At 46.4% G+C, this 12760-nt stretch overlaps 1 protein-coding gene across 5 annotated transcripts; it reads right to left on the bottom strand.

Annotated features, from left to right (window-relative positions):
• Window positions 1-245: 245 nt before the first annotated feature.
• Window positions 246-8605, bottom strand: ATP5MF (ATP synthase membrane subunit f). Of its 5 annotated transcripts, XM_044915722.1 has the most exons (5): window positions 8551-8567; window positions 3702-3712; window positions 2329-2439; window positions 1106-1222; window positions 246-394 (listed from the first exon to the last, which is right to left on the bottom strand). In XM_044915722.1, the coding sequence occupies exons 1-5, from the start codon at window positions 8565-8567 to the stop codon at window positions 366-368; spliced, it is 285 nt and encodes a 94-aa protein (XP_044771657.1). In that variant the 3' UTR covers window positions 246-365. The 5 variants fall into 5 exon arrangements, with proteins under 5 accessions (XP_044771657.1, XP_021535897.1, XP_044771659.1 ...); XM_021680222.1 differs by lacking the exon at window positions 3702-3712 and having other exon boundaries at window positions 2329-2436; window positions 8555-8605; XM_044915724.1 differs by lacking the exon at window positions 1106-1222.
• Between the last annotated feature and the right edge of the window lie 4155 nt (window positions 8606-12760).

Genomic DNA, 12760 nt, shown 5'->3' with positions numbered 1-12760 from the left:
GTGCTTAGAATACTTCAGGTGCAAAGAGCAGGGAAACCCCTCTGGGCACTTGACAGGCTCAACTAGATGACACCCCACCTCCAGTGAGCTGGGATGAGGTCCCAAAGCCACGGTGGACAGCCCACTGGTTCAAAGCCCCGGGCCACGGACAAGAATCGCCCTTTGGGAACTGCAGAGCAGTCTCATCCCCGCTGGTACAGCAAGAGCTCCGAGAGGGCAGGGAGATGGCTACACCAGGAAAGCAGTCCGAGTACCAGTCATCTTTTATTGGATGTTAATTCTGAATTAGAATATGAAAGGATTCAAGGGTGCCAGGCAAAGGTCATGGTCAGGAATGCCGAATGTGCCTCCACACTGGGCCCTCTTCAGTGGTACTTGCGTAGCCGCTCATGTTCTGAAGTTAGAAAGGCAAGATGGTAAGTTTCTTTAAAGGTGTCATGAAAGCACAAGACAACGGCGGGGGGTAAAGCCATGCTGAGAATTCCTTTCAGGATACAACCCAGAACCTGCCTGCCAGGGTCTCAGCAGAATGAGCAGACGTGGGGGTACGAAGGCACGTCGAGCTAATCTGCAGCCTGGCCAGCCTCATCCTTCCCAGGACGCACGCACACTCGGACACAGTCCCCAAGAGCCTGGCCTTCAGAGCCAGCATCATCCCGGCTTCCAGACTGGCGGGGGCTACCACGGGCACCCTGCTACCCTCTCCCACCCCACAAGCTCCTTTCGGCCTTCAGACCCAGGACAAGCTACGCCTTTGCAGAACACCGCACGGACACTGGATTGTACCACTCCTCTTTCTCTCTTCGCACTGGCTGCTAGGAAGATGAAGCCAAAATTTTCCACCAACGCTCAGCGGAGCCTGCAGCTCCTTACAGAATGCTTCCTAAGTACTACTTTTATCGGGGATTCATGTCAGCTTTCCTGTCTTTATTTTCTCTTTGCCACAATTTTCTCACTTAAAATAGCATCCTCTGTACTACATTCTCATAAGTCCCTCCCAATTTTTCAGCTGCCATAGAATGAGGGACTTGTAAACCTGACAGGGAACCAGTCCCACCCAGCAATGAGCAACCCCAGAGGGCAAGGCGACCAGAGAGACACTCACTGAGTTCCTTGTAACAACGACAGTAGTTGAAAAGCACATAAGCTGCCAGCACCATAGAAATCCCAGCAACGCCCCCTTTCTTCACATTGACATACTTGTTGTAATACCGGTAGTAACCTGCAAACAAGAGAGGAGGCCACTGTTTGCTTTTGCGGTGAATGCTTCACACACTGCAAAGTCGAGTCTGGCTTAAATTCAGGGACCCACTTCCGTTCTGACTCTTGAAAGCCACTCACCCTAAATTCACTGGCTGATGAAGGGAAAAGCACCAGTGCACTCAGCCTGTTAGCCTTTGATCCTACCTCACCCTCACCTCCAGCCCTACGGATCCCCTTACCCTAATTTGACCAAAAATCCAACCCCAAGTAAAGGCCACTTAGCTGAGGCCGGCTAGGTCTGCCTGTTGGGAAAGAAGGCTTTGTGCGATCATCTCTTTGCTGGGTACCCCCACCAGTAAGGAAACGGTTTCTGCCCTCTTTGGGGCTTGTAGCTTGGTTGACAAAAAAATCAATGAAATGATTCTAGAAGGCCCTGGTTTATAATAGTGAGGGAAGATGGGAAGTCAGGGACTGTTGTCACTAAGTACGGGGAAAAGGCAGAGAATTCTGATCTGAGCTAAGGAAGGGCCTCTCAGGGCAGAAGGAAAACATGCCACACAAGAGTTACAGGGCGGCCAGGACTGGAAAGAAAAATGGGGGAGGGCGGGGCTCGAAGCCAGAGACTACACAGGCATCCGTGGGTTGATGTGGGTCTCTGGTTCCTGGAATGAGGACAGGGGCCCCACGGGACTGATGTGACTGTGCACAGACCTGAAGGGTAGATCATTTCAAACATCCACCCTGGAAGTTTTGCCTGGCAGGGGGATAAGCGTTACCTTATGGACTGATGTCCACTGTGCTTCAAACTCATTTTCCTCTTTAAAAAGTCTTATGATGTAAAAATGCTTGTAGACATTTAAGACGAAGGCAGTGGTACCAATTCCAAGCAGCAGAAAACATTTTCTTGGCTGAAGTATCTTAGAGCCAGCCTCTGATAGGACCAATCACCAATCAAACACAGAGCTTCAGGGGCTAAGAATCTGTCCCTGTCCTTCTCTACATAACTTATTGGTCTGAGACAAGGCCTTGACTGCTCAAATTAATTCAGAGCAAAGAGAGACCAGAAGACCTAGGCATCTGCTTTTTTTTTTTTTTTTTTTTTTACACATGGCTGTAGGCTCTGACCTCTTTGAAATGCTCCAGCAATGCCCTTGGGGGTGAAATCCCGCATCAGTATCCAGCTGGGCAGCTCTCCCAGTTTCACATCCATGAGCTTCTTCTCTTTCACTGGTACTGAAAAGGAAGAGCAGAAAACACGCACTGAAAACCCTCCAGTAAGACAAATAGCATCCTTTTATGTCACTTACTTCAACCATTCAATAAAGTCACTACACAGAGGCTGCACACGAAGAATATTATGAATAAATACATCACACCAAATTCACTATTTTAAGCCACAGTGTATATAAAGCGACAGTTCTTTTTTTTTAAAGATTTATTTATTTGACAGAGAGAGATAGCGAGAGAAGGAACACAAGCAGGGGGAGTGGGAGAGGGAGAAGCAGGCTTCCCGCAGCGCAGGGAGCCCGATGTGGGGCTCGATCCCAGGACCCTGGGATCATGACCTGAGCTGAAGGCAGACGCCTAATGACTGAGCCACCCAGGTGCCCCTAAAGCAACAGTTCTACTAATGATCAAGATTTGAATAACAGCTTACTGGGAATAACTGTAAAGAGAACGTAAGCGCCATGAGGAATTAAATAATCAGGTGGAGGACAGAATAGAAAAATGATTGCAAAACTAATATTTACATGTACTAGCTCATTTAATCTTCACACCAAGTAGCTGAAGCCTTTATTTTATGAGGAGTGGGGGAGACTGACTCAGAGAAGTTGGGCAATTTGGCCAAGGTCACACAGCATGCAGGCAGTAGGGCAGGGCTCAACCTTAGGTCTGGCTCCCATGCTCCTCAAGACAATCTGATATTTGCCTCAAGCATCCTACCTGGGGCCACAAATGTTAAATGACTTAATAAAAACCACTCCAAATGATCCAATGGGCCCCAGATAATATTCCAATGAGAGTCTGGGGACAGAATAGGAAAGGCTCCTGGCCAGAGCAGGGTAGAACTGTGAATGTTCAGATGCTCATAAGGAGAGAGTGGTCTCCTTTCTCATCCTCCCCACAGAGATCACCTTTAAAAAGCTGCTGGGCAGGTATCCTCTTCAAGGCAAGGAGTTAAAGGCTACTGTCCTTTCTTAAAGATTATCAACCACAGAAGGAGCCAGACCAAATCACTCAAAGAAAAGTTTCTTCTCCATTTTGGGGATCCAAGGAAAAGACTAAGGCTTTGTAAGGACCAGCCTCAAGAGTCCACTGAGGGGAATCCCAGAGATCTCATGACATTTCCCAACACTTAACAAGGGCAAGGGTTGTTGGGCCATACAGAAATACAAGGTTTAATGGCAGCTTCTCATCTGCTACGGTCATCTGGAGAACTAGACACTGGGTCCGAATGAACCAGATCCAGTGTTTCAGTGTTTGTCAAGAGGCTACAAGTGAGGGGCACCTGGGTGGCTCAGTCGTTAGGCGTCTGCCTAAGGCGCAGGTCATGATCCCAGGGTCCTGGGATCGAGCCCCGCATCAGGCTCCACTCAGCGGGAGGCCTGCTTCTCCCTCTCCCACTCCCCCTGCTTGTGTTCCCTCTCTCACTGTGTCTCTCTCTGTCAAATAAATAAAATCTTAAAAAAAAAAAAAGAGAGAGGCCACAAGTGACAGGTGGAGGCATAAGCCTAAGATTTGCATACATAGCTTGAGGGTTATGATTTAGGCTGCCTGTCCCAAACAAACTGGCCCGAACCTTCCATCTAGACTCAATCCAACAAACACGGAGCACCTACTGTATGCCTGGCAGCGTCCTACACACTGTGGACACAGCACTGACTGCAGATGAGAGCCCTGCTCTCAGGAGCCAACCTTCTATCGCCAGACAACCATCTCACCCACTCATCTCAGCAGGCTCACCATACTTCCGCCAGACCCCTTTCTGCTTCTTCACCTGAGGGCCTTTGTATGTGCCGTGCTCCTGGATCATCATCACTCGGCCAACTCAACATAAATGTTATTCCCTAAAAGGCCTCCTTCCCTGCCCATCTTATCTCAAGCACTAGCACTACCTTTCTATATGCGCTCTGAGCTCCAGTTTCCTTGTCTGTAAAATGGCTTATTCCAAGCACTGAATGAGAATCTATGTAAAAGCATTTGGAACAGTACTCAGAACTGTGAAGTGTTAACATTATTCTTGTTGAAATGTCATTAAGGTCTATGTGAAACAAAGAAAAAAGACAAAAGTAGAGAAAGAAATGGCATACAAACCAAACTTAAGGACATCTTAAGTAACAGGACTTCAGGGATTACTCGCACCCTTTAGTTCTTTTACAAACAGAAAACTGATGTGATTAGTTCGGTAATATTTTTGAATATGAGATAGTCTCAAATGAATTTCGGGATACGTTCCAAATCTCTGTTGGAGAGTTTAGTGTCAATGATAGTAATACCACACAATAATGTCATTCGAGAATGACCTGTATCTTTCTGTCACCCTGTCCATGCTATTCCGAGAAAAGTTTAACAAGTACACATTTTTACATGCCAGTTTTGTCTTCACTTGGTTCAGAAGGCCGCAGTCCAAGAATAACTATTCTTGAATAAGAACATAGTCAACACCTTTGCTACAGACTCGAAGCCTTCTTGCATGCAGTGAGGAGCGCAAACATGTCATGCTAAAACCAACTGGCTTTAAATATGGCCACACAGGGCGCCTGGGTGGCTCAGTTGGTTAAGCGACTGCCTTCGGCTCAGGTCATGATCCTGGAGTCCCGGGATCGAGTCCCACATCCGGCTCCCTGCTCAGCGGGGAGTCTGCTTCTCCCTCTCCCACTCCCCGTTTGTGTTCCCTCTCTCGCTGTGTCTTTCTCGGTCAAATAAATAAATAAAATCTTTTAAAAAATATATATATATGGCCACACAGTGGGGAGTGCATGACTAATTTATAAATGGAACTAGAAGGGCCGAATGTTGCTAACTGTTGGCACTGGGTAATGAGTCTGAAGTGTTCATTACATTATTGTTTCCTTCATCTTTGAAATCTGCCATATAAAAGGTTTAAAAATGCTCTTAATCATAGTACTATGTTGGGGGAGGTGTACAAAAGAAACAGTACTTTAAGTCGAAGTATCTGAGACTGGTATAACTCAAAAAAAAAAAAAATCAGGTCACTTCTGATCCCACAGACTATGAAAACACACTCTGCATTCTCACGACCACATTCAGAGGCTGGCATGGTGCCTTGGCACATCACGGGAGAAAACAGCCAACAATTTAAAATTCATTTTTCTATATATTTAGACCTATAAAGAGGGTTTCCTTAACAAAAACTAAGAAATTTATAAAGACAGGGGGAAATATTTCACATTAGGCCTAAGGAGAGCCAAAAACAGCACCACCATAAAACTCCAAGAGATCAACAGATTCATCAGAGATGCATCTACACTTTTTCCAAGACTGTCTGTCTCTCTCAATGGAAGACGAAGACTTTGGTCCTTAGGCAGCCAAACTGGAGCCCTCCCCCAGCACTTCCTGCAGTGCTGCACACCCCTCTGCATTCACTGGCTCACACTGGTAGAGGGCAGTGATAACACAGCAGACTTGGGGGTCCCGTATTCTGGGCTTAGTGCCACTTTGTGGCCGTGCACCCTTGGACAAGTTCCTGCCTTCTGTGCCTCAGTTTCCTCCTTCGTAAAAGAAGGTTAAGAACAGTGGCCACCACGCGCCTGGGTGGCTCAGTCGGTTAAGTGACTGCCTTCGGTTCAGGCCATGATCCCAGGGTCCTGGGATCAAGCCCCTCGTCGGGCTCCCTGCTTCTCCCTCTGCTGCTCCCCCTGCCTGTGCTCTCCTGCTCTCTGTCAAATAAATAAATAAAAATCTTAAAAAAAAAAAAAAAGAACAGCAGCCACCTTGGTAATTGGCTGTAGGTACTATGTAAATGGAAATTATCTGTCTTTCTGCCTATGAGCTATGTGAAGGTGGGAGCAACCCCACATACAGTTCGTGGTCATAACAGACTTTCAGTGAAGGCTGAGAAAGGACCACATGTTCTTGGGAGGGTAGGTGGCTCCCTGGCCTGATTTTATGACTTCAAAGCATACTGTCCACCTATACGGAGAGGCATAAAATGCTAAATGTCTTCTGGGTGCTAAATCCAGCCTAAGGCTGGCCACAGAGTAGCAGATTTCAGAACACTTTTTTTTTTTTTTTTTAATTTTTAAAAATCATTCTTAGCTCACAGGCCCTACAAAAACAGATCACAGGAAATCTAGCCCATTGGCCACAGTTTGCTGACCCGATCTCATCTATTGCTGTTAATTCATATTTCCATCACTTTATTTGCTAATGAACTAGTGGCTTTATGTTCTGGCGACAGACACCAGCTAAAAGATAGTCAGTACTTAAAAGACTTGGACTTCAACTCCTTCACCTAGGGTGATGCTGAATGGGCCAGATGTGACCCTGCTCAAAGGTCACAGAGTGGAAGCTGAGATGACCAGTACTCAACAGCAGGCCAGGCAGTGTTTCAAGTACCTTACACATACTAAATTGTTTAATCCTTAGTCCACAATGCTCATCACTTCGCTCTACTTAAATAAGATGCCAAGTCTCAATGCTTCCTTTTCACATGTCCTCTTGTTTAAACAATACAACCACCGCTGATAAATATTCTCATACCTGTTTTTTACAGATGGGAAAAACAGCATCATTCTCATCTTTTCTGATCCCCTCTTCATTTCTCCAGGCTGATATTAAGAATATAGAAACTGCGGGGGGGGGGGGGGGCGCCTGGGGGGCTCAGTCGTTAAGCATCTGCCTTCAGCTGGGGTCATGATCCAGGGGTCCTGGGATCAAGCCCCGCATCCGGCTCCCTGCTCTGCGGGAAGCCTGCTTCTCCCTCTCCCACTCCCCCTACTTGTGCTCCCTCTTTCGCTGTGTCCCTCTCTGTCAAATAAATAAAATCTTTAAAGAAAAAAAAGAATATAGAAACTGGGTAAAACAGGGGCGCCTGGTGGCTCAGATGGTTAAGTGTCTGCCTTCGGCTCAGGTCATGATCTCAGGGTCCTGGGATCGAGCCCCAGGTCAGGTTCCCTACTCAGCGGTAAGTCTGCTTCTCTCTCTCCCTCTACTCCTCCTCCCTGCTTGTACTCTCTCACTCTCTCTGTTGAATAAATAAAATATTAAAAAAAAAAAAAAAAGAAGAAAGAAAGAAAGAAACTGGGTAAAACAGGTTAATCAAAACTCTGCCTCAGGCAGGCCACACCACATCTCTGACCCTTATTTTCATCTTTAAAATGGGATCAACGTTCCAGACAGGGATTTAATGACAAGGCTAATGTGAGAGGCTCTAGGGCTAAAACATGGTTTCCGTACTAAAAATAAATAAATAAATAAAATCAGTGTGCACAAGGGTGCCTGGGTGGCTCTGTCGTCAAGCGTCTGCCTTCGGCTCGGGTCACGATCTCAGGGTCCTGGGATCGAGTCCCACATCCGGCTCCCTGCTCCGCGGGAAGCCTGCTTCTCCCTCTCCCACTCCCCCTGCTTGTGTTCCCTCTCGCTGTGTCTCTGTCAAATAAATAAATAAAATCTTAAAAATAAATAAATAAATAAATAAAACCTTTAAAAAAATCAGTGTGCACAGTCTGAGACGTGTAGATTTATACACGCATGTCACTGAAAAGCCTGCAGATCATAAGGCCATCCTTGAGATTAAAGCTCAGTTTACCACGAGGCCTCAGACTCCTAGGTTTGCATCCTGCTCAGCCCTCTCACTAATTGTGACCTTGAATAAGTCACGTCACCTCTCTTAGCCTATTCAACGCGTATTCCACATATATGCGTCCAACCTGACATGGTATCAGGCACCGTCCTAGGCGTTCGCTCCTCCTGGAGCTTAATTTGAGCTTCAGCTTTGGAAAGGGCAGAAACTGCGCCTAGGGTTCAAACGCAAAGCGCTTGGGCTGCAACGGGGTCAATATTCTTCAACGAGGAGGAAGGATGGCCGGAGGTGGTGCATTCCCAAGCTCGCAGACGCGTCCCCCGGCTGCCGTCACCCCCGCAACTGCAGCCGAGAGACGCGGGCCCTTGGGCAGGCGGGCTGCGCGCTCAGCGAGCAAAGGGTAGAACGGTGCAGGGCCCTGGGCAAAGGGCTCGGTGCCCCTCCGGTGAGGCCATAGGGAAGGCCCTGAGCGAAGGGCAGGCGGCTCCGCAGCCCCCTCCCCTCCCAGTGCAGCTCTGAGCCCCAAAACCCGGACCACGGGTCCTGCCCTCAACCTTGCAACCTTAACCGGTTACAGGTACTCACCGACTGACGCCATCTTGGAGTCCTGGGTGTCCGTTCTGCCAGGCCGCGCAAGGACTCCTGGGTAGGGAGCGCGCGCCCCTGCTGGCGAGGAGAGTAGAGGTTCATGGGAAGCAGGTCGCGGTTTGTACATGTCTGGAGCTGCAAGTGCACCATGGGGTGAAGGGCAAAGTCTCTGGAGGGCAGAGCCCCGGGATTCCGCAGTAGGGAGAGGGGCTGGGGGCGGAGGGATAGGGAGATGGCGGACGGGATGGTGATGGTAGGTCTCAGCTTGGGTTTCCCATCCTAGGAGAGAGGAGGCTGGAAGGGACCAAAAAATGGGAAGCAAGGAGAAAAGAGCATCCTGGCTTTCTTACTTTGTCGCCTTGAAAAGGCCACGATAACCATTCCTGGTTCAGGAATTCTGACTTGGGCAGGACGCTTCGATTCCCTGAACTGCACTTCCTTCTCTAAAGTGGGATGCAATGCAGCAGGCACCAGCAGACAGCGGCAGGGGAGTGGCCTGCCTCAGGGAACTTTAGGATTCCAGTTTTCTTCCCTATTCAAGAAAGAGTCTAAGTGTAAAAAACAGAAGGATTTGTGGAAATAAATAAATAAGGGTTTGTGGTTATATGAAAAACCAGGAATGCAAACAAACTCTGGAGTCACCATGCACAGTGTTCCCCAAGACTCATGATTTCTAAGCCTTAGCCATTCATCTTCAGAAGAAAACAGGGACAAAGAAAGGGTGAACCCCCAGGATCTTGCTGTCCCTGGAGCACCACGTAAACCCTCTGGGCTAGAGGCTCAGTGCCAGGATCCATGCCCTCAGCAAGAGGGTTGTAATTTACTCCCTTCATAGGTCCATCAAGAAACTGGACTCCTCGCTGGGGCAGAGATCCATTTTCTTGGTATTTGTCTCCTCATAGCAGTTTAATTCATTTGAAATACTTTTTCTTTCTTTCTCTTAGAACCAAAACAAACAAAAAAACCCATGCTCTCTGAGGTGGCTTTAGATGGCATGTTCATGTGTTTCTGGAAAATTTCTTCTCCAGTCCTGATAAGTTCAACAAGTTGTCACCAGCAATGCGTGGGGGTGTGGGAGTAGGAGGCATCATACCCATTAACATGTGTTCTTTTTTTTTTTTTCTTTCTGGTTTTTTGGTTTTTTTAGAGAGGGAGAGAGAGAGGGAAGGGCAGAGGGAAAGGGAAAGAGAGAATCTTAAGCAGGCTCCATGCCCAGCGTGGAGCCTGACGTGGGGCTGGATCACACAACGCTGAGATCATGACCTGAGCTGAAATCAAGAGTCAGACACTTAACCAACAGACCCACCCAGGCGCCCCCCGTTAAGATTTGTTCTAAAGGGATTTGCATTTCTGGGGGTGACATTGGAATCTGGTTTCCAGAGGGGATGGGGCAACTTTCTGTTAGACAAAACGCTGTGGCCATTTCAGCTTTGGTGTCCTTGAATGACCTTTCTTCGGAAATAATAGGGGTGCCTCCCACCAGGGAGAACCACCCCATAACAGGGAGCTCCTTACAAGTTGACAAAGGCTATTGTGATCATTGTCTCATCCTCCGTGGTGCTGGGGGGTAGGGATCATTAACTTCACTTATCAAACAAGATTCCTTGTGGTCCTTTTCATATCGTCAAGTACACTGATGGACACTAACCATCACTGGTCAGCTTACTTTTCTGCTTCTTCCACTATAAATTGAGCTCCTTGGGTGCCTGGGTGGCTCAGTTGGCTAAGCGACTGCCTTCGGCTCAGGTCATGATCCTGGAGTCCCGGGATCGAGTCCCGCATCCAGCTCCCTGCTCAGCGGGGAGTCTGCTTCTCCCTCTGACCCTCCCCTCTCTCATGCTCTCTCTCTCTCTCATTCTCTCTCAAATAAAATTAAAAAATAAATAAATAAATGCAGATCTTTAAAAAAATAAAAATAAAAATAAATTGAGCTCCTAAAAATAAAGCTGTTTCTGAACTCAAAGTCTGGCTGTCTCATTCAAGATGTTCAATAGGTGTTTGTTAAATTATTGTGTGAGGAAAGAGAGGTAAATGAGCAGAACAATAAATGAAAGAATCACAGAGATAGAAAGCAATTGAAGAAGTCCCTATGCTCAGTACGTCAGAAATGCAAGGAGCACCACGGCATGGCATCTCAGCACACCAGGAGGGAATAAGGCCCCAAATGCATTTCTAGTACAATCAGAAGGTGTAAAAAAAAAGAAAAAAAAAATCATGGAGTGGGGGAGGAGCAGAGTTCTAATGGCAAGGAGGCATAAAGGGGGAGTGCAGTGAGGATTCACCTGGTACACAGAGGTGGCCACCAGTATGAGGTGAGAGGAGTTGAAGAGTGAACAGAGAAATCCTGGAGGATCTGATTTATATGCAATGAAAGGGAAATAGGACAGAAGGATGGTGACAAGGGAGAGAGCAAGTTAAAAGAACACAGAAAACAAGAAATGAGATTATCAAATATCAAGAAACCTTGATCTTGAACTTCAGGTTTCCAGAATTAGGAGAAATAAATTTCTGTTATTTTTATTTTTATTTTCTTTAAGTAGGCTCCAGGCTCAGCATGGAACCTAACACCAGGCTTGAACTCATGACCCTGAGATCAAGAGTCAGACAACTGACTGAGCCACCCAGGCGCCCCTCTTTTAAAAGGCACAAAGATTAGAAATGAAATTTGTGCCATAAATCATGAAGACAAAATGAGAAATGAGGCAACATAAAAATAAATCGTAAAAGGTGGTTGAAAAAATTAAAAATGGGAATCAACAAAAATATAGCACATTATGAAGAGAATTCAAGAGACAGGGCTGTAGACAAGGAATGATGTTGAAAACACAACTGAAAAGCAAGAAAAATGGTACAAAATATCTCAAGATCAAGGTGCCTGCAGATTCGCTTCTTGGTGAGGGCTCTCTTCCTGGCTTGCAGATGGCTGCCTTCTCATTGTATCTTTACATGGCAGAGAGCCTCTTTCCTGTGTCTCTTACAAAGGTGCGGATTCCATCATGAAGGCTCCATCCTCATGACTTATTTATCTCCCAAAGACAACTCCTCCCAGTACCATCGCATTAAGGATTAGGGTTTCAACATATGAATTTTTTTAAAGATTATTTATTTCTAGAGAGAGCTTACAGGGGGGAGGGGTAGAGGGAAAAGGAGAGAGAGTCTTATTTTTTTTTTAATATTTTATTAATTTATTTGACAGAGAGAGAGGGAGAGACAGCACAAGCAGGGGAAGTGGCAGGCAGAGGGAGAGGGAAGCAGTCTCCCCACTGAGCAGGAAGCTGGACGTGGGGCTGGATCCCAGAACTCTGGGGTCATGACCTGAGCCGAAGGCAGATGCTTAACCGACTGAGCTACCCAGGCGCTCTGGGTACTGTTAACTTTAATTCTGTACTGGGGAAGCAATAATTATGTAATAATTGAGATAATTAAGATACTGGCATAGTATCTTCGATATGAACACAATGCAATATTTAAAGTTATGATTGAAAAGATTAGGCAAAAATGAAAGATACAATACTTAAGTAAAATAGATTCTGAAATGGTATTTATGATATTTATTTATTTATTTAAAAAGTAGGCTCCACACCTGACATGGGGCTTGAACTCACAACCCTGGGATCTAGAGTCCCATGCTCCACCAATTGACCCAGGCAGGTGCCCCGAAATGGTATTTATGATTTTTTAAATCATTATTTAAGACAAAATTCTTACAAGTGGATAATATCTGAAGGGAACATTAAAATATCCTTGTTAAATGATGGGGCTTCGGTGTTTTGTTCATATAAAATTTTCTTTTAGTAAGGTTGTATTTTTAGGATCCCCTACAGTTCTGGACAAACTGTGGGCTCCCCACCAAGCTGAAAATGTATGGCTCTGACCCTAAACTGCAAATCAAAGGTTTTGAGAACTGAACTAGAGTAAACAACTACCCAGGTCCCAGACCTACCTATGCATGGTGCACATGCAGGACAAATCCAAAAAACACTGTAGAGCGTTGGACAAAATCCAACACCCACTCATGATAAAAACTCTTGGTAAACTAGGAACAAGGTGGAGCTTTCTCAACTTGATAAAGACTATGTATAAAAAACCTCCAGCCAACATCATATTCAATGAAGAAACTAGAACCTTTCCCACTAAGATCAGGAACAAGGTGAGGATGTCCCCTCCCACCACTCCTTTTCAACATGGCACTGGAAGTCCCTG

This window comes from Neomonachus schauinslandi, chromosome 5 (genome assembly GCF_002201575.2).
Source record: "Neomonachus schauinslandi chromosome 5, ASM220157v2, whole genome shotgun sequence".
NCBI lineage: Eukaryota > Metazoa > Chordata > Mammalia > Carnivora > Phocidae > Neomonachus > Neomonachus schauinslandi.
The sequence above is the reverse complement of the archived record's forward strand: the minus strand, read 5'-3'. Positions and strand labels throughout refer to the sequence as shown.

Excerpts from the sequence above, each read along its gene's own strand:
- ATP5MF (XM_044915721.1), bottom strand. Across the intron at positions 1,223-2,328 it reads TGCTGGAGCATTTCAAAGAG|GTTACTACCGGTATTACAAC; the intron begins GTCAGAGCCTAC and ends TCTTGTTTGCAG.